At 29.0% G+C, this 23400-nt stretch overlaps 1 protein-coding gene across 2 annotated transcripts in view; it reads left to right on the forward strand.

Moving 5' to 3' along the window:
• The window catches only part of LOC129960511 (DNA excision repair protein ERCC-6-like), a 193959-nt gene that overhangs the window by 100159 nt on the left and 70400 nt on the right, over window positions 1–23400 (forward strand). For both annotated transcript variants that reach the window (XM_056073988.1, XM_056073987.1), the window contains 2 exons: window positions 15201–15317; window positions 15416–15511. In XM_056073988.1, coding sequence (XP_055929963.1) covers window positions 15201–15317; window positions 15416–15511 — 213 coding nt within the window. The remainder of the gene's footprint in view (window positions 1–15200; window positions 15318–15415; window positions 15512–23400) is intronic.

The following is a 23400-nucleotide window of genomic DNA, read 5'->3' on the forward strand; positions in this document are numbered from 1 at the left end:
TGGATATAATTGACAAGTCCGATAATCTCTCATGCGCCATTGTAGATCGCATGTAGTTTTTTTATAATTTTAAGTTTTGAAAAACTTCGTTCTCCAGTAGCCACCGAAACTGACGGGGTTAAAGAAATCTGTAAAGCTATTGCAATATTTGGAAATGTATCGGTAAGATTGTTTTCATAAATATAATTTAAAACATCAATATGTGACATATCTTCTTTGGTAAAACATAGCAAAGATTTCATTTCTTCGAACAAATTTAATCCATCAATGTCCTTTTTATTAACATTTTTAGTATCCTTTAATTTTTGTTCTATTTCTTTACAATGTTTTAAAATTTCATTGTCACTCTAGTTTTTTAAATTAGGTATGTATTGTATATACATTAGGTATATACCTTGAAGTAATTAGCAGAGTCTAATATTATATTGTAAAATTCAACCTTAAGTTTTTGTCTTGGTTTGTTGATTGGTTCGTCGGTTTGTTCATCTTGAGATAGTTTCTTTTTAAACCTGTTTCGACTTTGTGGAAAATTAGTATTCACCCCCAAATCATCAGCAACGATACTTGCATTGGCAATTGCATGTTCAAACGCTTCATCTGATCTGCGATTATTTAGTTCTCATATGATTTTGAAAATTGTCAGTCACGATTTGTAAATCACATTTAGAATTTTGAATTATTTTATTTACCACATTTACTAAATTTAAAATATCGTGCCAGTTGCTAATGGAACAAATGAATTTAAACGAGGAAACCTCCTGAATCGATTTTTTGGTTTTAGGTTTGGATTCCATGTCTCTTGTTTGATCTTCTTGAATGTTTATTAACGCTCTCAAAATTCCCTTCAAATCGGTTTTTCAACGGTCTTAAAGCTTGAATTCTACTTTCCCATCTGGTGTTGGAGAGTGGCTGTAAAGTTAGATTTTCAACATACTGTTGTAAAATAGACTAACGTTTAACGGATGAAGAAAAGTAGTTGTAACGCTCCTTCACTATTCCGAAGAAATTAACTGTTTCGAAGGAAATTTTAGCTGCATCATTTACAACTAAATTTAGAGAATGGGCAGAGCAGGTAATATAGAGTGCCCTCGAATTATTTTCAATAATTTTTTATTGCTATCCTTTGTGCTTTCCTCTCATATTAGCACTGTTATCGTAAGATTGGCCTCGTAAATCTGATAAATTTAGTTCTAACGATTTGAAATGTCCATTTATGAATTCAAACAGACCCTGTCCAGTAGTGTCGTCGACAGATTGAAATCCTAAAAAATGTTCTTCAATTTGGGCTTTATTGGTTTCCTCGTTCTTATAAACAAATCGAATTACAACAGTCAACTGTTCGGTATGACTGACATAAGATGTATTATCCAAAATTAGTGAGTAATATTTTGACGATTTAATCATATGTAATAAATGCCTTTTAATTCCTTCTGAAATAATACTTATAATTTCATTCTGAATTTGATCCCCTAAGTAATGAGCAATGTTCTTCTTTTGAGATGTTTGAATTTTGTGAAGATGTTGAGCGGTTATTGGATCAAATTTCGCTATGGTTTCAACCAACAAAAAATTTCCATTATCACTATGATACAACTCTTTCGAAGAGCCTCTAAATGCAAGGCATTGCCGGGCTAAATATTGAATTAAATAAATAAGCCGATCAATAATCGATTGTCAGTAAACCGTTTCTGCATTATAAAGTCTTTGTTGAGCTGCATCAATGGTACATAAATTACGCAAAAACATTTTGAGTTTATTGCATTTTGAACTATGTTTAAGGTGAGATGCACTGCTTTCATGTGTTTTCAAAATGTGGGTTAAATGTGCCCAATCATTACATCCATCCTTAATAAGCTGTGAATGCTTCTCGCTGAATAGTTTACATGGGAAACAAAACACTGCGTTTCGAGAATTTGAATATATTAAATAATTTCTAAATACTTTTTCTCCATTCGGTAATGTTCTATAATAGAAAGATACTGAAAAGTTTCTGAAAGAATTAGACCTCGGAAAATGTTGGTTATCAAGCGGAAAGAGCAATTTTCAATTAAATAATCTCTAATTTTTATAGAAATTTTATCAGGACAGGTAGCTGAATTGTTTAATTCAAAGTCAAAATCTTCGTTTTTGAGATATTACGTTATTACCAGGCGAATTTTCTACGTCATCTATGTTTTCTATTTGTACAATCGTGACTTCTTCTTGATCATATTCTGAGAAATTTATATTTTGTGATAAATTTTCATTATGAAATTCCAAACCAGATGTTGATGTTGATGATCCTGGTTCAATTGCTTGTCCGTCTAATCCTATTGTGCTTCTGAGATATTTATTTAGAGATCCCGCCAGTTTTTGATTAGCTTCCTGTCGTTGCAATTTCCTTTTTCTATTTTGTGCTTCAATTTTTTTTTTTTTTTTTTTTTTTTGAGAACATGTTTCTAAAAAAATATTTATTGCACCAAATAAAAAGTTTTAATTTTCATTCCATATACTAAATGCATTATATGATTTTCTCTCAATATACTATTTGAAAGTCGAAAGCCCATTTATGTCATTTGCTACTAAATAAAGATTCAGATAAAGGAACTAATTTGACTAAAAATTTAAAAACTTTTTTTTTTTTTTTGCAGAAAATTTATTTCTGACAATTTAATGTGAAATTTTTTCAGTAAATTAAACTAATATTAATACAAATTACTAAAAGGCATTTGTTTTAAGCAATTGAAATATTGAAAACATCTCAGGTACATAATAATTATAAATATTTAATGAAAAAAAGCTATAATCATTAGTAATTTTTTTAGAATTTTTTTCGATTATTTGGAAATTATATATTAGAAATAGATCAATCAAATTCTGCCCAATTAAGGGTAAAATGTATCTGGGTTTTATGGAGATAAATAAAAAGTTGCTTTTTGAATTATTTTATTAATTTGAAAGATAAAAGTTTTTCTTATTGAATTGTTTCTTTTTATGAATCATTACTGCTATGAAAATAATACTAATAATATATTTAGATTGTTAATTTACCTCTAAATAATAATCCTAATTTTTGGAGCAATTATAAACAAAAAACCATTTGAAAACAATTAATCACAGTACTTTGCTTGCAAAGTAATTTACAGAATGTACGCACTTTATGAGCAGCGACTACGTATATGATTAAAAATAAGGGTATTCCCTGTTAATTCAAGGGCACACACGCACGGTGGCGCCGAATCCATCATTGCAAAAAAAAAAAAAAAAAAAAGCAAATTAACCAACCACGTTGAGCCGCAACAGCTTCACAACACATAAAGAATAAATATATTCCGATGCAAAACATTCCCAATTCCTGTTGTTATATGTTACAAATTCTTAGATTTTTAACACGTTCAGTGTGCTAGCGCGAACTCCACACGGAACGTGTTATTATTGTTCGTATCGGCAGTCAAATTTTGTTTTATACAAAAGAAAACAACCCGCAGAAAGGAAAACAAAAGTAAAAAAAAAAAATTAAAATATAAAATTGAAATAAAAATAAAATCTCATTTTATTGCTTAGAAAATATAAAACATGCAAAATTGCAAGCGTATAATTAACAACTTTTATTTAAGTAACTTTAAATTAAAAAACTATAAGTATTATAAATTTTGGCGCCCCCCTGGCCCAGGCGCCTTTGTGCGGTGAACAATTTTCCCACCCCCACGCGGCGGCCCTGTATATATGGTTCTATGGTATTTGCGCTCGATAAATTTCCCCCTTTCCGCTCAAGTGTCAAGAAAGACTACCACATTATAAACTTTATCTTTGCATGTAAGATTTGGCGATTTTACAATGTACGCCAAATGGTAATCAACTCATTATGAATGAGAAAGATACTCCTTGTCTCTGATAACGAAACGAAACTTTCTTGAGAAAAATGCTGATGACCCTTACCACGTTTCAAACGAGTGTTGAATATAATAAATATAAAGTGTGAGAAATTTGCTTTGAAAATGTATTTATTAAAAGGAATACGTTTATAATTTTCCCACACGGAAGACATTTATAAAAATTATAATTCTGATGTGCATAATACAAATTTAATCTAATAAAATGAATTATAATTTTTAGTTTTATGAGGATTTAATCTTTATATCTCTTATGGTTTTACTTTATTTAACAAAATGAAGAGAAAAAAAAAATACATAGAAAGGGCTTTAAATTCAAATTTAAATGGATATCAATAATGTTTAGTTCTTTCTATATGTATGTATGCTTTTATGTATATACATTCCACAAACTGATACTTGAAATGAACTAATGTATTTTTTACGTTAAAGCTGTTCAAATAAGGTGTTTTTTTTGTTTTTTGCAAAAAAATAAGCTTTTTGGCTGGTTAAAATAAATGATAGGAATCATATTAATAATTTTAAAAACAACTGCTGGTTAATTCTCAGGGGAAAAAAAAAAAAAAAAAAAACTTTTTCAATAAGAAAATGTTGATAATTACTGAAATTCCTTCAAATCTGAAACATATTACTTCATTTTCTAGCTTATTTTACTGTCACATTTAACTATACATAATCCAATGTACCGCAAACGACATTTAAATGCCACATCTAAACGTGCTACATTAAAACGCTTAATTCTCTAATACAGTATCATGAGCTTAAATTTTATTCGCAAGTAATGTAGTAGCAAATTTCTGCCTATTTTCTTAAAAGCGCTGCCAATGATTTATTATTGTAATAATAATTTTCAATTTGTCTTATGCACGAAAGAAAGCTAAAAATAAAATATATTACTTTATATTTTATTCGTTCTTTTGTTTTTTTCGCCCCTGAATTTCTTGCCAAAAAGTATAGATTTATATAGATTGGACCTTTATCGTAATCAAAATTGAAATTACAATGGTAAATATTTAAATATTAGGCCTTAAGATAAAAACTAATTTCACAACTATATAAGCATGGTTTCTAAAGTCACTTTTTTTTTTCCTAAAAAAAGCATTAAGGGGTTGCACTTAGGAACAATTTTTTGTTGTTGTTTTTAAAATATTGCATCTAAACATACTTCGAATTACAAAATTTCATTAAATAAGATAGGCAATTCGTGCAAAAATTAAATTTATTTTATATCAATCATAATTTCAAGAGTGAATTAGTATATATTTATTATTATTTTCATCTATACAAAATTTCACATTTCTATCTAGAACATTTGTAGGGATATGCTTAGTTTTAAATTTCGAAGGACTGGCTACAAATGTGGAAGAAAGCGTTTATTTCGGAATGCAATTAGTACATCATCAAATCATTATGGCTTAAAAAAAAATTGATAATAATAACGTTGTTCATTTTCACTCTTCGGCAGTTGCACTATCGTCTTTTATAAAGAAGGGAAGAGAAACTTGGGGAACTGAACATTTAAACCATCTCAGAGACTTACTGGAATACTCAGCAAGAAAAGCATTGTTTTTGTTGCAATGCAAAATCAAAACTTTTTTTTTCTGAAAAATGTTATTTGGAGAGACGAATGTTGCTTTAATCTAGATAGAAACAGTAATTTGAAAAAAATTCACGTTTGGAAAAGTGAAGACAATTCTTCGTGCAAGAAATTCATCACTCGTAGTTTTCTGTTCATATGTTACAACTGCCGTTTTTAGAAGTCCTTGAGTTGGTCTCATTTTCTACAAAAGTATATTGTATGGTAACGATAAATTCAGTTAATTTTTATTGGGATTATATCTGAACTAAGGAATGAATTAACTTTATCTATGGATATTTGATAAATCTTTGCTGACTAACTCAAAAAGCCAGTCCTCATGTCACATGAACTCAATCACATATGCTCAAGCATTATTAAGTTAATGTAATTCTGCAAAGGTTAATTTGGAACCAATTTTTAAGCACTTTAATTAATAGAATATAATTCTATTTTTTTAAAAAAATGTAATGAAAGTTAATAAATGTTGTATGTTTTATCAAAGGAAAGATAGAATTTCAACCGCTTGAAATTAAGCATGTTATATCCTTTGAGAGTGAATTTTATTGACCACAGTTTAGTACATATTATAGTGTAATTTTATTCAAATACTTTAAAGATAAAGTTAGTTTTTTTGGGGGGGGGGTGGCCCTTTTCCTCCAAAAAGGGCTTAAATTGGAATTAAAATTATTTCCTGAATTTGAAGAGGTCTATCTTAGCTCTCAGAAAGCAGTTATATACCTTATCATTAATTGAAATTGGAAAAGTCTAAGGCAAAAAGATAATAATTAATATAAAAGGCCACCAATCAATAGAAAAATTAAGGCTGTATTCCTTTATATCCTGAGAAACAAACGAATAAAAAAGGAAATGATATCGTTCATAAAATATCAAACTTGAGTTCAGATTTTATATGCTGATATGAGCTTGAAAATCAAAACCTATTTTCCATTATTGAGCTTAAAAAAATTAGTGATGTAATTTGTGGAACCATTTTCTTTAATTGAACCCGTGAAACAATTTTAATAAGCAATGGTTTATTCTTCTTTAAAGTGTATTAAACAATTTTAATAGGCTATATTTTTTTTAACATTAAAGCGTATTTCTCAGAGTGTTTATTACATTTTTAAAAGTAAATAAACTACAAAAAATTTACTGTTTTTCCTTTATTGAAATTATTTTTCTGTCACATTTCATTAAAAACTATTTCTTATTTATTTTCTTATCTAATATTAATTTATTTCACTAACATTGACCCTTATACATACAATAATTTATTACATTAAGGAGTAACAAGATTTAAAAATGTATACACTTTCTAAAAATTACAACGCTATAACTTCCGAAAAAATTACAGCACAAAATTGATTTTTGCATTAAGATAAAGCTAAAAAAATTATCTTTTTAATGATACCAATGCTTTAATCTACAAATTAAGTTTCGATTTTTAACGTGTTTTTAAAGAAACATTTTAACCATATTTTTCAACAATGTACTTCGCACAAAATAAAAATAAAATTTAATCTGCATGAGCACGTCAATGGGAAAAAATTAGCTTTTATCCACCTGTTGCCATCACATTGAAAGAAGTTCAAATTAAAAACATAAATCAACTATTATTGTAAATTAAATATATAAAAGTGTAAATTTCAGCTAGTGTCCTTATGAAGCGAACAAATTTGAAATATATTTTCTGAAAAGTAAATGGAGGAAAAGATTTCTATGACCTTTTACAATATCTATATTATTAATTAAATCAAACAATAAATTTAAGGTAAACATGGTTTATATATCTATTGGATAGTCACTGTAATCATCGCCCATCAGTCAATTTTAATCAGGGGCACACATCTAATAACAAAATGGTCTAAATGAACTAAACAATTACATTTTATGTTACTTGAGTCAATAAATGCTCCGATGAATTAAGAATTTTAAATTTTTACATAGGTCCTTTACATTACCCTTTGTAATCCGTTTACATGTTTACCCTTTTACATTAACCTTTGAATCTTATTTAACAAATTGTTTTTAGACATGAATATATTAACACTTAGCACTTAGATCTCTCCTCTCAGGAACCATTCAAGGCAATGCATCATTTTGGCGTTTTATTTAATTATTTTATTAAATTTTGAGTGATAAAAATATGTAGATTAATTTTCTGGGAAAATTCATATATATTAATTTTTCGGAGCAATGAACAAGTTCTCTTATTCGGCAAATATTACTTTTCGGAGCGCTAAGGGTTAAATAAAAATCTTTGAACTTCAATCAACTAAATCATTCATTAAAACTAAATAATTTATGAAATTTGAATATCACTCTTCTATAAAAAAATGGCGATTTTAGAACACTTCATAGTTTGTTTCAAGGAAGATACGCCAATCTTTTACTAGGATTTCTCAACAGTGATTGGCCTATGATCATGAAAATATTGATTGTTCTAATATTGATATGTAAAAGCTGACAGATTTGATCGCAGAAGAGAGAAAGTTTATTTAAAAGTTGAAGTGTCAAGAGTATTTCGCAGAATATGATTCCTTAAGACAAAAAGACTGTGTAAAATTTAAACTTCATAATTTTTTCATAAGAACATTTATTAACTGAAGTCAAATAAAATATTTTCTTTTGCAACATTTAAATGTTTTGAAAGTAAAAATAAAAATTGAATTTTACGATGAATTAGAGAAATTTTTGTTGAGTAATTCTTTATAATAAGTATAAATTACAAAAATTATTCTGCATTGCATATACAACTTCAATGCTGAGCGACTTTACATTCAATTTTCATATTCAAAAAAAAAAAAAATTTGCTTGGTTTCAGTAAAAAATGTTTTTATAGTAATTGCAGTTTAACATTTCCACTCTAATTTAATGTGCAAATTTTATGAGCTCTGACAGAAATTAGTAAGTAATACAATGAACAGAACTGTTTAAGGCCTACATAATAGTATGACTAAATTATATAACTATCAAAATCTGAAACTTTGATAGCTAAATATTTTGCAGGAAAAACTATTAAGAGATCAAGTTACATAAAATATATTTGAAAATTTTAGAGATCTTTTATACTGCGAACTGCTGCTCACCAAAGGCGGCTAGTTTCTTAATAAAGATATTGCTAAGTGAACTATTGTAATATATATACATACACATACATTTTTTCCCTTTTATGAGTAAAGATAATAGCGATTTTGAAGAAAATTCATTCAGAAATATGAGATTGTTCAAATATTAGTCAATAAAACAGCTATAGATTCTCTTATATCTTGCTTCTTTTGAAATGCATTTAATTCCGCTATTTATTTTTCTAATAAAAACAGTCTTACTTTTCTATTAATAATAGAATTAATTATCATTTATTGCAAGATATATTAATAACATAAATGTATGTACAAGATCTCATAAATGAAAGATTAAATAAAATTTTAACAAAAATTATCGCCATTCCATTATCACCAATTAGCCCGACCGGAAATGCAGCTATGGAAAACTAAAAACCGTCACCCGCGCCAAGTTTTCTTGCCAAAAGTCCAAATTCCAGTAAACCTACGATGCGACAGGGGTAGGGAATAATTTATCGAGCGCAAATGCTCCATTCCCGTATATATATATATATATATATATAGAGAGAGAGAGAGAGAGAGAGAGAGAGACATAGGGCGTTTGCAAGTGATAGTATAAATAATGCCTATATATATATATATATATATATATATATATATATATATGTAATGATATTTTAAACTCTTAATTTCAATTTAATTAATTTCCAAGATTTTATCTTAATTTAGCCCATAGTAACTTCATTCTAAAAATATTCTCTTATTTCGTGATCCAATTCCACTTTCTCTACTTAATTAATTCAAGAGAAACTTTTTTAAATTGCTGAATCGGCTAAACGCGACATTTCCACACGCTCCGCTTGAAGAGGTAAAAAACTGTCTAGTAAGCATACTTTTTTAAAAAGATCCCTGCGTTTGCCTTACTTGTGATTGACATGCGTCAGAAATCCCTATCAGAATCTTAATAATATATTAGCACTGTAAAGAAATATTTTCCCTATCAAAATCTCAGGTTATATAAGACGAGGGATAATTTATTTCGCTCTTCTTCTCCATTTCGGCTTTTGTGCTGCGCTGTGGCGGACGTCTTGTCCGCGTCTCTGCTTGTAAATAATTATGCTTTCCCGGGATATTAAATTTAATTTTAAAATGTAAAAAGTCTTTTCACTGTCTTCAAAACTGCATCCTGCTTCACATAAAATAATGCTTACATATTAAAGAGTCGACAAGGATAGTTGCGTGTGAAAAATTGTCCAATGAACTGAAAGAATTAAAATTAAATCCGCTGGTCAGAAGACATCTTCGTTGCATTGCGCTTCCGCAGTTTGCTCCAAAGATAACTGATTCGGTCCAGGTTCGCCCAGCTGCGATGTTTCCGTGGAGGTGCTCTTTTACCGCCGTCTCCTTCGGCTGTCTCCGGCCACATCGTTTCACGGAAACCGTAGTCCAGGGTCTGGTCCAGTTCCCGTTGAATCCTATGCCTTCCATAACCTGTGACTTCATCCGACACTGCTGCTTAATGCCCTTGTGTTTGTGCTCCATTTCGTCATATGCGTGCTCCTTATATCTTCAAGGAGTTGGGGCTCCTTGTCATCATAAAAAATTTCTGGCTCCTTACCTGTGCTAAATAATCCAGATCTCGACGTCATTTCCTTGTTATATTATCATTTCAATATAAAAACAGCTTTCCGTGACCTGCCGTAGTCTACAATGCTAGTTCCATTGCTCAAAATTGCCTTTTTGTGATTAATTAAAAAGTGATTCTTCTTCAAAAAGTGATTAGTGTTTTAAAAAAAGCCTCCATCAACTGACTCAACGTATGAAATTCAAAATTTATATTCTGTACTTTTGATTTGATTTTAAATTGCATTTTTCTATTATAGTATAATTGCAAATAATCTTTTTATATTATTATTCAAAATATCATAAGTTTAGTTTAAAACATTGAATTTTTAAATTTTTTCTAATTATTATTTAAAAATTATGCATACAGACCCTGTGAACGAAAAAAGTAACATACCAAGATTCTTATATACTTAATAATTAATGGCACATGATAATTAGACCAATGTAGTGTATACCTCATGGGAAAATTTTGCACCTCTGACAGTTATTGAGCTGCCCCCTTTATCGCTGTGTCCAAATACTTGTTTTTTACAAAATACAAATATTTTTTTATATTACATATTTTTTTCCACGATATTATAAGAGTATTTTGAGTCTTGTGTTCGTTACATTCATTCACAAGTGTTTTGTTTGACATCTTTGAATTTTGCATTTATTATTTTTAGTTTCAAGTTTTTCATTTCATATTTTTGAATTTTGAAATTATTCTTATCATTTCCAAATGATTTATTTGAAATACATGAATCTTACATTTATTTACATTTCCAAGAATTTCATTACATATTTTTGAATCTTATATTTATGGTTTCTGTTCCAAGTGTTTAATATGAAATGTTTTAACTCTTCATGTGTTATTTTCATATCCAAGTTTTACCTGAAGTTTTGAATCTTATGTTTTATTTACAGCTAAATTACTTTACCTAAAATCATAACAATTCTGATATTTCATTTGGGTGAAATCGTAATATTGATATTATATTTAATAATTTAATACTTTATTTCTAAATTAATAATTTTGTTGAGTCAGACTGTCTAGAATTTAAGAATAATATAAGCAAGCCTGGTGGATTATTTTCACCAAATAAAGTGAACTACAGAATAATAACAAGAATACATTTGTGCACTAAATCATTTAAATTTTTTAATATTTTGTTATTACTGTTGATTATTAAGGTTTTTATAAAATATTTTCTCAACTATAATTCTTGGTCTTTTTTATACTTCTAATATAAACTGATGAATGGGATTTCTGTATTAATGTTTATATAATGTGAAGGAATATATATACGGGAAACTTTGTTATCACATTTAATATGCCTTTAAATTTTAATTTTTCTTACTTGACCACCACCATAAGGTAAGGCTGTATGTCGAGGGCCCCGACATACTTCCAAGTCTTGCGGTGGGGGGAAAAATATAATGATATTTTAAACTCTTAATTTCAATTTAAATAATTTCCAAGATTTTATCTTAATTTAGCCCATAGTAACTTCATTCTAAAAATATTCTCTTATTTCTTGATCCAATTCCACTTTCTCTACTTAATTAATTCAAGAGAAGCTTTATAAAATTGCTGAATCGGCTAAACGTGACACTTTCACACGCTCCGCGTGAAGGGGTAAAAAACTGTCCAGTAAGCACATTCTTTTTAAAAGATCCCTATGTTTCCCTTACTTGTGATTGACATGCGTCAGAAATCCCTATCAGAATCATAATAATATATTAGCACTGTAAAGAAATATTTTCCCTATCAAAATCTCAGGTTATATAAGATGAGGAATAATTTATTTCGCCCTTCTTCCCCACTTCGGCTTTTGTTCTGCGCTGTGGCGGACGTCTTGTCCGCGTCTCTGCTTGTAAATAATTATGCTTTCCCGGGATATTAAAATTAATTTTAAAATGTAAAAAGTCTTTTCACTGTCTTCAAAACTGCATCCTGCTTCACATAAAATAATGCTTACATATATATATATATATATATATATATATATATATATATATATATATATATATATATATATATATATATCTTAATATATATAAATTACGTGTCACGTTGTTTGTCCGCGATGGACTCCTAAACTACCTAACCGATTTTAATCAAATTTGCACACCGTGTGCAGTTTGATCTAACTTAAAAGATAGAATAGCCCTTTTTTTGAATTTTTAATTAGAATTTTAATTATTAATTAAATACTAACTTTCCCGCCAAAAAAATCGTTTCATTTTCCCCACCGCCAAATGAGTACGGCTTCAGTTTTTTTCCCCCAACAGTCATGAGGCTAGGCTTAAGAATTTTCGGCTGATTATTTAAAACGATTCTATTTATTTCTATTAATGAGTACGGCTTCAGTTTTTTCCCCCAAAAGTCATGAGGCTATTCTTAAGAATTTTCGGCTGATTATTTAAAACGATTCTATTTATTTTCTTAATGTTTGATGCATTTAAAATTAAACATTGTTAATGAATCGATCTTTCAGATTCATTCTGAAGTACTTTTAAATTAAAATAAAACAGAATAAAGGAAATTAAAAATTTCTAATCTGCATAGCGTTACCCCAACTGGCGTAGAGAAACTCACGCATTTGCGTTACGTTTCGAATCCGAATGTTCGAATTATTTATGATCCTATCCGAAAACGTTTCTGAGGAATAAGATATCATTTTCCACAATTATTTTTTAATGCATACAATAAATTTGATACGTTGCAACGGATAAAGTATCACGATCTTATGTTTGAATTTTGTATTACTGTGCACGGTGGCAATTCTCAGAAATAAGATATTTTATTTGAAAATGATTAATTACAAACGTTTTAACGGATCACTGATTAATATAACATACTAAAATTCTGCTTTTTTTTTTTAATTATAAAGAAGTTTGGAAAAATACTTGGAGGTGCACACGGATAATTATTACTTTTCGTTTTGAATGAATTCCGATTCTTTATTTGACTGTTTACTAAGAAAAATGTTGTACGGCAATAACATTTGTTACCGGCGCTGTGTTAAAAGTACCAACGTTTCACATAAGCTACAATTTAATGGCATAACCACCACGTGTTGCTGAGGCTAAAGTATAAGTTAAATTTATTTCGTAGTAAACGCAATACAATGAAATTCAGTTGTTCTTACTTTTTCAATTTTTGGTATTAGCATAGCCGACCACGTGTTATTTAGACTGAAGTATAAATTGAATTCATATTATAGTAAAAGTAATACAGTGCAATTCTTCTTGCTTTTTAATTATTAGTGCTTCATTGTTCAACAATCTTTAATTAAAATGCATGTTTAAAACAATCATTCTTATGGCGAAGTGTTGAAACACTTCGATTGGCCATAAACATGCGCGTACAATTGCAAAATGATCCATCAGCACAAATATTTTCTGAACAATTACTAGATATTGGGAACGGTAAAATAGAACTGCAACCAAATACGCAATGCATTAAACTGCCAGACAATTTCTGCACTGTTCTTGAGGGAAAAATGAATTGATTCAGAGTATTTTTCCGGATATACAGAGTAATTACTTGAATCATAACTGGCTCGGTTATCGGGCTATTTTAGCAGCCAAAAATGTTGATGTTGGCGAAATTAACCACATAACCTTCGATTAAAGATTGGTTCACCTATTATTCTCCTGCGTAATTTGAATCCATCTCGATTATGCAACGGTACGCGTTTAGTCATCAAAAAGATCACCGGAAATATACTTGAAGCTATCATTTTAACTGGAAAGTTTAAAGGAGAAGTGGTCCTGTTGCCACGTGTTCCGATGATACCATCAGAATCTACGATACCCTTCAAAAGGTTACAGTTTCCAATTCGTTTAGCTTTTGCCATGTCTATAAATAAGTCTCAAGGCCAAACAATGTCCATTTGTGGTTTAGATTTGGAAAATCCATGTTTTTTTCATGGGCAACTATATGTTGCATGTTCACGTGTAGGAAAACCGTCAAATCTATTTGAGTTAGCTAAAGACAGGTTAACCAAAAATATTGTGCACCGATTAGTGCTAAATTAAATTGAAATTAAAAGTATTTATAATTCAAAATAATAAACATTAAGATAGTTTTAAATCTTTTATTAATAAACATTAATAAAAGATTTAAAACTATCTGCCCTACCTACCTCATTTATAAGTTTAAGTGTTACGTGTTTTTTACTAACAACTTTGTAATGTACTCATTTGTTACAAACTTGAAAACAAAAAATAAAGAAATTAAAATTTTTTTTTGTATTGATTTTTGCTCAATATCAACGGTAGTAGAAAATCAATCATGGAGGTTCCCATGTTTTTTTTACAAATGGCATCTGTGTAAAAAAGCATGGTGGTCCCCATGACTGGTGTTCTCCTACCGTTTCCCTTGAATAGTTTACTACTATGTAATATAACAAAAACCTTAGCCACAGCAACGAGTGGCCGGGTCTGCTAGTATATATATATATAATATAGGCATTATTTTAAACTATGTTTTGGTTTTCATAACAATAGGTGCTTTTATTTGAATTATATTATTGATTATTTAAGAATTATGCATTTTAGATCACATGTTGTAGATTTTTTTGATGTTTTTTTATCATTTTTATTTGAATTTTAGTCAGAACAGTTTTAGTTATTGACATATATTTTGATTGCATGATATTATTTAAATTGATTTTGTATTTCCTTTGTCTTAATGCAAGGCTATAACATGCATATATGTTTGTTTTTAAAGATTTCCTATACAAGATTTTGAATGAAATTTATTAGGAAAGAACATTTACTAAACAGAAATAGACTTAAAAGCTTCGCTGTTGGGTCAAGTGTACTTTAGACATTTAAAATCATCTGTACTTGGACAACAAATTTTGATCTGTAAATGAATCAAAACATTTTTCCATTTTGCCGGCATTCAAAATATAGGTCAACATTTGAAATGAAACATTTTTTCTTTTCTTTTATGAAATGTGTTTGAAATATTTTTTTCTATGGGTTGATGTTTAATATAGTAAAATTAAGAGATGAATGTTTTAATTATGGGATTATTTTTTCTTTCTCATTATTTCATTGCAGGTTCAGACTGCGTACAAATGTGCTACTGTACTTAGAGATGCAATAAAACCATACTTATTACGTAGAATGAAATCTGATGTTAAAATGAGTATAAACTTACCTGATAAAAATGAGCAGGTATAGTGATTTTAGAGTATTAAGATTCGTTATTGGTTTTCACAGTTCCTAAAATTGTTAAATTTTAAATTAAAAACTTGTTTGTCTGCTTTTTTTAGGTTCTATTTTGTAAACTAACTGAACATCAAGAAAACTTATATAAAGCTTACATCAGTTCCAAGGAAGTTAGTAGTATTTTGAATGCAAGATTGCAGGTATGTTATATATTTGTTAATTTTGCTACTTAATATGTTCAATGCTTTAAATAATGGACTATTTGTGTATGTTTATTTTATGGCTATTATGCTTAGTTACTTTAGTCTTTCTTAGAAAGTAAAACTGAACTGTGGTAGATTTTTTAAAATAATACCTTCCAACTATAATTGTAAACATAATGAATTTAAATTAAGTTTTTATCAAGTTAGAGTAGAATTACTCAGACTTATATTCTTGCTATATACTTTCGACTACATAATCACTCATATTGTTTGTATGTTACTCATTAAAGTCGCGTAGACCACAAATTTTGAAATGTATAAAAGTTCGGAATTTCGATCAAAGCTTATATATACAAGGTACCTATTGTAATCGTCACCTATAACTAACTTCTAAACATTCTATTCGAAAAATACTTTAAAGAATGTAAAGATTTGTATTTCATTTTGTTTCAGTCAGTAAACAAACTATTGAAAGAGTTGTGAAATCTAAATTTTTATGCAGTTCTCCGGTATTATTAATCACTGCCTCGAACTTTCTTCATGCGCTAACATTGTGAAGAGAAAAAAAATCACAAATTAAAAACCGAAACTAACCGAGTTATGAAGCTTTGGGCATCATTATTTTAAACAAAATAATCCTTTGTAACAGCTAAATTTCGTGGTTTCACAAATATTCTTAACGGATCATATATAGAATGAAATTATGTGTTGTACTTTTAATATTCTTTTTCGATTACTTGCCATAAGGAGAAAGCACTACTGCTTCGCAAAAATATTTAATATTAAATAATTTGTATGAAGGGATTTAATATCTTATTTCTGTCATTTTTTAAAATACTTTACGAGACATAACTTCATTAAATCATTTTTTATTGTAAGAAAATGATCTTGTAAAAAAAATCCATGAAGATTTTGGTAATTAATTAATTGATTTAGTAAACTAGGAGGATTGATTTATAATTTAGGAGATAAATACATTTCTTGAAGATCATTCAGGTCAAACTGGAAGTGGTAAGCATACTTCCATTTAGTATTAAAGATAAAAAATATCTTACGATGCGCACTTATTATCAGGGTACATAGCGTCATGAAAAGTGCTTAAATTTGAAAACCACTTTTAAGCACTTTAAAATTGCTTACTTTTGAAAACGAATCCTTATAAAGTGCATACTTTTCTCGAGAAGTGAAAAGATTTTTTTTTTTTTTTTTGTCTTACTTTTCGTAGACATTGAATACGATAGATCGAAAACATGATCGTAAAGATTGTCTACCGGATGTATTAAGGGGGAAAAAATGAATCAAAAGGAAGAAATTGCTGAAGGAATTCAGAAAAAATGAATCTGCTTAAGCATGTTATGAGTGCTTGTGAAAAAATTAGCTTTTATCAGTGTGTTGCCATCACGTTGACGAAAACCCAAGTTAAAAAATAAGTTAACTATTACTGAAAATTACACCTAGAAAAGTGTAATTTTTAGCATGTGTTTGTATGAAATGATCTAAAACTGATCGATGATCTTTTCTTAAAAAAATAAATTTAAGGAAAAGTTTTCTGTGACTTTTCCAAAATATCTATATTGTTAATTCAAAAATTCAGTTTTATTTCAAACCTCTTCAGTCCTGAGGTACACATATGTGTACTTGCAATTTTTTCATTTTTCTTATCCGGTAAAGTAAAATTTTGTCGAAATATTGCATGCATTTCAACATTTATGAATGTAGCTTCCATTTTGCACCCCTAAATAGTACTCTAGTTCGATATTTTTTTTCGTATCCATTACTATTAATTAGAGACATAACGAAAATGGCGTTGAACAGAAAACACAGCAAATATAAGTACATTTTTTTAATATTTATTATTAAAATATTGCTTGAATATTTTTTATAAAATACGAAGTGTCTGGTTAAAGTCATTACCAAATTATATCTTGCTATCTATAATAGAATCGATGAAAATACAAATTTAACTAAGGTACTCATATGTGTACCTCAGGCGTTTTCGCACCCATTTCCTGACTGCTTGCGATCCATTGCCTGTTTATCTTTTGAGCGCTTGTTTCCAAATTGTCATTTCGTGTCGTTGAATATATTGTATATCATTTTTATAATAAATAATTCTTATGTTCTGTAATATAATAAGATAACAATTTAAAAATATTTATTTTTTTAACTTTAGTAAGAAATTTAATTTTATAGCTGCCTTGTAGTCAGTAATTGCTATTTCAATCCGACATCATGTGTGGAATATACGGAATTTTATAAGCTAATAATATATATATATATATATATATATATATATTTTTTTTTTTTTTTTTTTTTTTTTTTTACGTCAAGTGACTTTAACTCAAAAGGAGGTTATTGAACTTTTAGAAGAAAGTGATTTTAGGGGAAGCAGTAGAATTTCTCATGCATCGAAAATTATGAAACCTGGCAAATGTGATGAATGGGTCACAGACAATAGTCAAATGTGCCTTGACAAGTAGAAAGATAATAAATAAGTGACTCTGTTATCCACTTGTATAGGTAATGAGCCAATTGGAATAGGCAGAAGACAGTAAAAATAATTGAACCAAAAAGCTGATGTAAAATTATCTGCTATTGTAAAAGCATATAATATGGGAGGCATCGACCATTATTTTGCATATTACTGTAATTACAAAAAATGACCGACGCGAGCATTCACGCATTTTGTAGATTCAGTAGTTGTCAATTGCTTGATATACTATAAAATGGTTGCAAAGCGACAAACAGAGCTGTCAGGAATGAAGCCGAAAATGTTATGACCTTATTGCAATTTCGAATGCATATAATTCGGTCCCTGTTGAAATATGAGCGAATTCTCATCATCAGCAAGAAAGGAAACCAAGAACAAGTAAAAAATCATCTTTGAATGAAAACAAATTATTAGAAGAAGGATCATCAAATGATGGAAATGTAACTGAAAGACCATTGGAGATTTCATTACCAAAATCTAATGAAAATACCTCTAAAAGAGCAAGAAAAATTGTTCCTTCCCAATTAAAAAGAAATGACTAGATAGTATGTCAAGTCATCTACAACATTACATGGACGATAAGTATGTATCAAAATGCAAGTATCGAAGATGTAAATTTAGGAGAAGAGTCAAGTGCTCAAAATGCAGTATCTACTTATGTAATATTTTTTAAAAAATGAAATTTCATTCGAAATAAGGTTTAATTGATTATTAATATAATAAATTTTGTATTTTTTTTTCATTTATAAGGCCTTAGAATAGAAAAAGTATAGCTATTAAATAACCAGGAAAATTGATTTTTGTTGAGACCTGATCTTAACCTTCTTAAGACCTGAGGTACACATATGTGTACCTTAAAATTATTTGATCAACAAATATTTTTTTCCACTAACTATTGAGATGTAACATATGTAAAAGATCTTGAAATCAAATTTTTAAACCAGTTTTTTAAATGTCGGGTTTGAAGAAGTTAAGGCATACATAATTTAATACGTACAGAATATCCACTCTAATCAGTATCCAGCTGCTGATTTCTAAAAGTGTTTAATTAGCATACATATGTAATAAAAATGGTCTAAATGAAATATATATATAATGTAGTTTGAATCAATAAATGTTCTGATTAGATGTGAATTTAAAATTTTTATTCAGATCCTCTGTTCTGTGTGTCATAATTAATAAAATATTCTTGAGACACTAATATTTTAAATAAAAATGTTCTATTCTATTGCAGTTAAAACTGAATGAGCTATAAAATTTTAATGTTTCTGTTCTATAAAAATGCACAATTTTAAGACCTCTCCATCGACTATCTTGAAGAAAATGCGCCAATCAGCGCTAAGACTCATTGTCTGAAATAATGAAGTTGTTGATTGTCCTAAAATAATAATATTCAAAGCCTTAAAACTCGTGCAGGCTTTATCTCAGAAGGTTGAAACCTTAAATTGTCAAGATATGATTTATGGTTTACTTCATAGTTGTTTTCAAAAATACATTTATTGATTAAAATAAAATAAAATATTATTTACTGCATTTAAATATTTTTGAATGTAAACTGAATTTTATGATGAATCAGATAAATTTTTATTGAATAATTCTTTAAAATATTGCATAAATTATTTTTAAAATTCTGTGATATACATAAAATTACATTGCAAAAGGCTTCGATTTTCTGTAGTGATATTTTTTAAAAATATGTTTGGTTTTAGCAAAAAAGTTTGCGTATTTATCGGAGTTTTAGCTTTTCAATTCAAATTTAAATCTTACGGCAGTCGACAGCAAATAGTACAAAGAACAAAATATCATAAGGCTTCTATAATAACATGAGTTATGTGGCTATCGAAAATTAAAGCTTAAAAATATTTTGCTGAAGAGCCTATTAAAAGACGAATATACATAAATATTTAATTGAAAAATTTAAAAAACATTATTCCTGGCGAACCAGCTGGTCTCTATATGGCCAATACTTAAAATAAAAATGAAATTTATGTAAGATTATTAAAACGAAGATTTCAAATTTAAGGAAAGTCTACTTCAGTAACAGTATTTGATTTGTTTCTGAAATTAAAAAGTGAAAATAAATATTATCATTCAAAATATAAAAAGGGATATTACAAATTTCAGAAATAGGAACCCAAATTAAAGTTTTTACTGAAAAAACAAATATGGATTGAAATTTAAAGATAGGCAAACGTTATTTTCGACGCATTTTTAATTTCGTCCAAGTATTTTTCTTTATCAAATGGGACAATGAAATAAATTTATTTATGTGAGAGATAACAACTGGATCGAATTCAACCAAATTTTGCACACTTAATATTTAAAACAAGAAAAAGAATATTAACTGCTTTCCAAATTTCAAAAATTAATTCAATATACAATTAATTAGAAATTAACCCAAAGTTCGCCTTTTATCATTATTTCAAAGGAAATAATTTTGATGAAAATATTTTTCAAAAATATCTTGCATTTATAAAATTTATCAATTAAATGATATTAATTTCATTTCTGTTGCGGTTTTAGTCATCAGAAATTACCCAATTTTTCGCTTTTTTCCCACAGAAACTTTGGTGAAAATTATTCCAAAAAGAATTGCACCATCTTAAAATTAAAAAATTTACTTTTCCAACGATACTAGTTTCATTCTTGTGATTTTTTTCTTTCTTCAGTTATTATTAATTCTTTAAAAAAATGTAACACATGATGATTTTAATGTTTCCTAAACAAGCAAATGTTTAGGTACTTCATTGCTGGGCAACGTTAAGTTTTTAAACTAAATTACTTGTATTTCTTAAATTCTCTTGTTTCTATAAATATTTGTTTACATCTTGAGCACAAAATTTGAAAGTTATCAGTAGTACTAATTTTGATCAAAGCTTCTTTTTTTTTTTTTCGTGGAATAATTATTCTTTAAATCTCGGGTTTTTTTTAGTTGTCAATAGCATATTATCTTACAGTAAGATATAACGTTTATATTTCTTGCTAAAAGAGGTTACATTTTAATTTGAAGTTTAATGAGAATATTTATTTGTTGTGATGGGACTTCCGTCCCCTTGGCTGCTTAACGCAACAATACAAGGATTTAAAAAAAAAATGTTTAAAACTTATTTAGATTTTTCGAAGTTTTTAAAAAATTATTATATGCACTTAACTATATGTGGGAAAACGAGAGACGTTACATGTGTTCTGGATGCCTTTAACCATATGAGGAAAAACGGAAAACGTTGCAACCCCCCCCCCCTTACAGAAAGGATTTTTTTCTTGGTTTGAACGAGAAAAAAGCCCTCCTTTTCACAAATAAACTTGTTCATACTACTGATAGCGGCATAGTCACAAAATTTAAAATTTTATCTCCCTGATTACTATATCTACAAGTTACGATAATAATAATTTTAAAAAACACATAATTAATTACTTTTTACAGTATAGCAGCTATCTGCCTCACCTTCTAAATAAGGTATGATTTCTTTACACCTTTTTAGAGAATATAAATTTTTTTTAACTACCTGATTAATTTGCACCCTCAGTTCTAATTTCAGTGCAGCTTAGAGCGTCAGCTTTTAAATGTTTTTTTCCTGCCTTATGCCTCTCATTATATTGGAAAGGTTCTAATTCCAAAGACTATCGCATCAAACGTGCATTAGATCAGGCATTTAAATTCAACCATACCAAAGAATTAAGGTTAGTTTCAATTATAAATTCCTGACCATCTCATAATATTTGAGTTTTTTTATCGCATAAATAATGGCTGCACATTCTCTTTCCGTTGTACTATATTTGCTTTCAGGGTTCGAATTTATTTTACTTAAATACAGAATGGGATGTTCTTCACCTTTCGAATCGCGTTGAGACATCACGATCCCCATTCCGATATCCAAAGCATCCGTCTGAAGGATAAATTCCTTTTTATAGTCAGGAGCGTACAATATTGGCCTTTTGGTCAGGCTGCGCTTTAACTCTTCAAAAGTGTAGTGATTGGATTTTGAAGCGTTAGGAAATAAACGTTCATAGATGGCGCTAGACAACTAGCGCGAGTGTAATTAAAAGGGTGATGTCATTCGAATGTTTGCTCTTGGAGAAGAAGGAGTTACTGAGCAGAGTAACTCGAACGAATCTGCAATAAATTTGTTGTTGAGTTTTTCTATTTGCCTATTTATTCAAAGCACTCACGAACCAACCACGACATTTGGCGCGTCGGTCAGGATTGAGAATCGAGTGCTATTTTTGACGAACTTGAAATCGAACTTTATTCGATAAAGTTGTGCTTCGGTATTGATATGGCCTTCCTAGGCAGTGCGAAAAAGGTAGATTTGAAGTTGTTGACGAAAGAGCTGGGTGAAACTGTTTCATTAGAGATGAAAATTGCGGGCTTAAAAAAATTAATTACTGGAAGTAAAAATTACGAGGAAGAGTTTGTGAAGAAACAAATGATAGTTATCATAGAAGATAGAAAAGAGAGAGAAGATGAAAAACGAAAGCAAGAAGAACGAGAATTTGAAGAAAGAAAAATTAAAGAAGAGCGGGAATTGCAGGAGAGAAAGGCACAAGAAGAACGAGAATTCGAACTTGAAAAACTGAAGCTGCAGTATTCCAGTGTACCCGTGGATGTCGAATTACCAACTCCTAAGATAGAACTCAGGCACATGATGCAGAAATTCGATGAAAAGAACAGTGTTATCAGTTTATATTTGCTGTTGTTCGAGAGGCAAGCCGAGTGGGCTCAAATAAAACGAGAAGATTACGTGTCGCATCTATTAGGACTATTGCCAACGGATATAACCCAACTCGTCGCTCGAGAGCCAATCGAGAAAGTTAAGGACTATGACCACACCAAGAGTTTATTAGTGAAACTATTTAAACTCATCTCGGAAAAATTCAGGCAAAAGTTTATGACTCATTTTAAAAGACCGGAGACTACCTGGTGCGATTTTACTTACGAACTTAAAAATCATTTTGAGCAATGGATTGAAGGATTGGAAATAACTACTTTTGAAAGTTTGTCGGGTTTAATCATAACAGAACAGATAAAGCGAAAACTACCTACGGATATTAAAGAACATTTTATTGATGTTTGGTCACTATTCACGAATCCAAACAAAACTGCAAGCAAATTAGATGATTATGAAAATGTGCGATCAAACAGTGTAAGGAAAAAGAAAGAACTATATCAAGAGAATAACTGTTCTAAACATCAAACCTACGACGAAAGAGAAGAGAGACATTTTTCGGAACGGAAATATGTACCCCCGCATCAACGAGAATTCAGAAACAAAAACTTTCATAAAAACGAAACTACAAATTCAAGAAAAGTAAGAGACTGTTACGTTTGTGGATTGTCGCATTTTGCTAGAGACTGCCCAAATAGACATAAAAAAATCGAAGTTGAGAGAATCTG

The sequence above is a fragment of the Argiope bruennichi genome, chromosome X2, assembly GCF_947563725.1.
Source record: "Argiope bruennichi chromosome X2, qqArgBrue1.1, whole genome shotgun sequence".
In the NCBI taxonomy this organism is placed as follows: domain Eukaryota; kingdom Metazoa; phylum Arthropoda; class Arachnida; order Araneae; family Araneidae; genus Argiope; species Argiope bruennichi.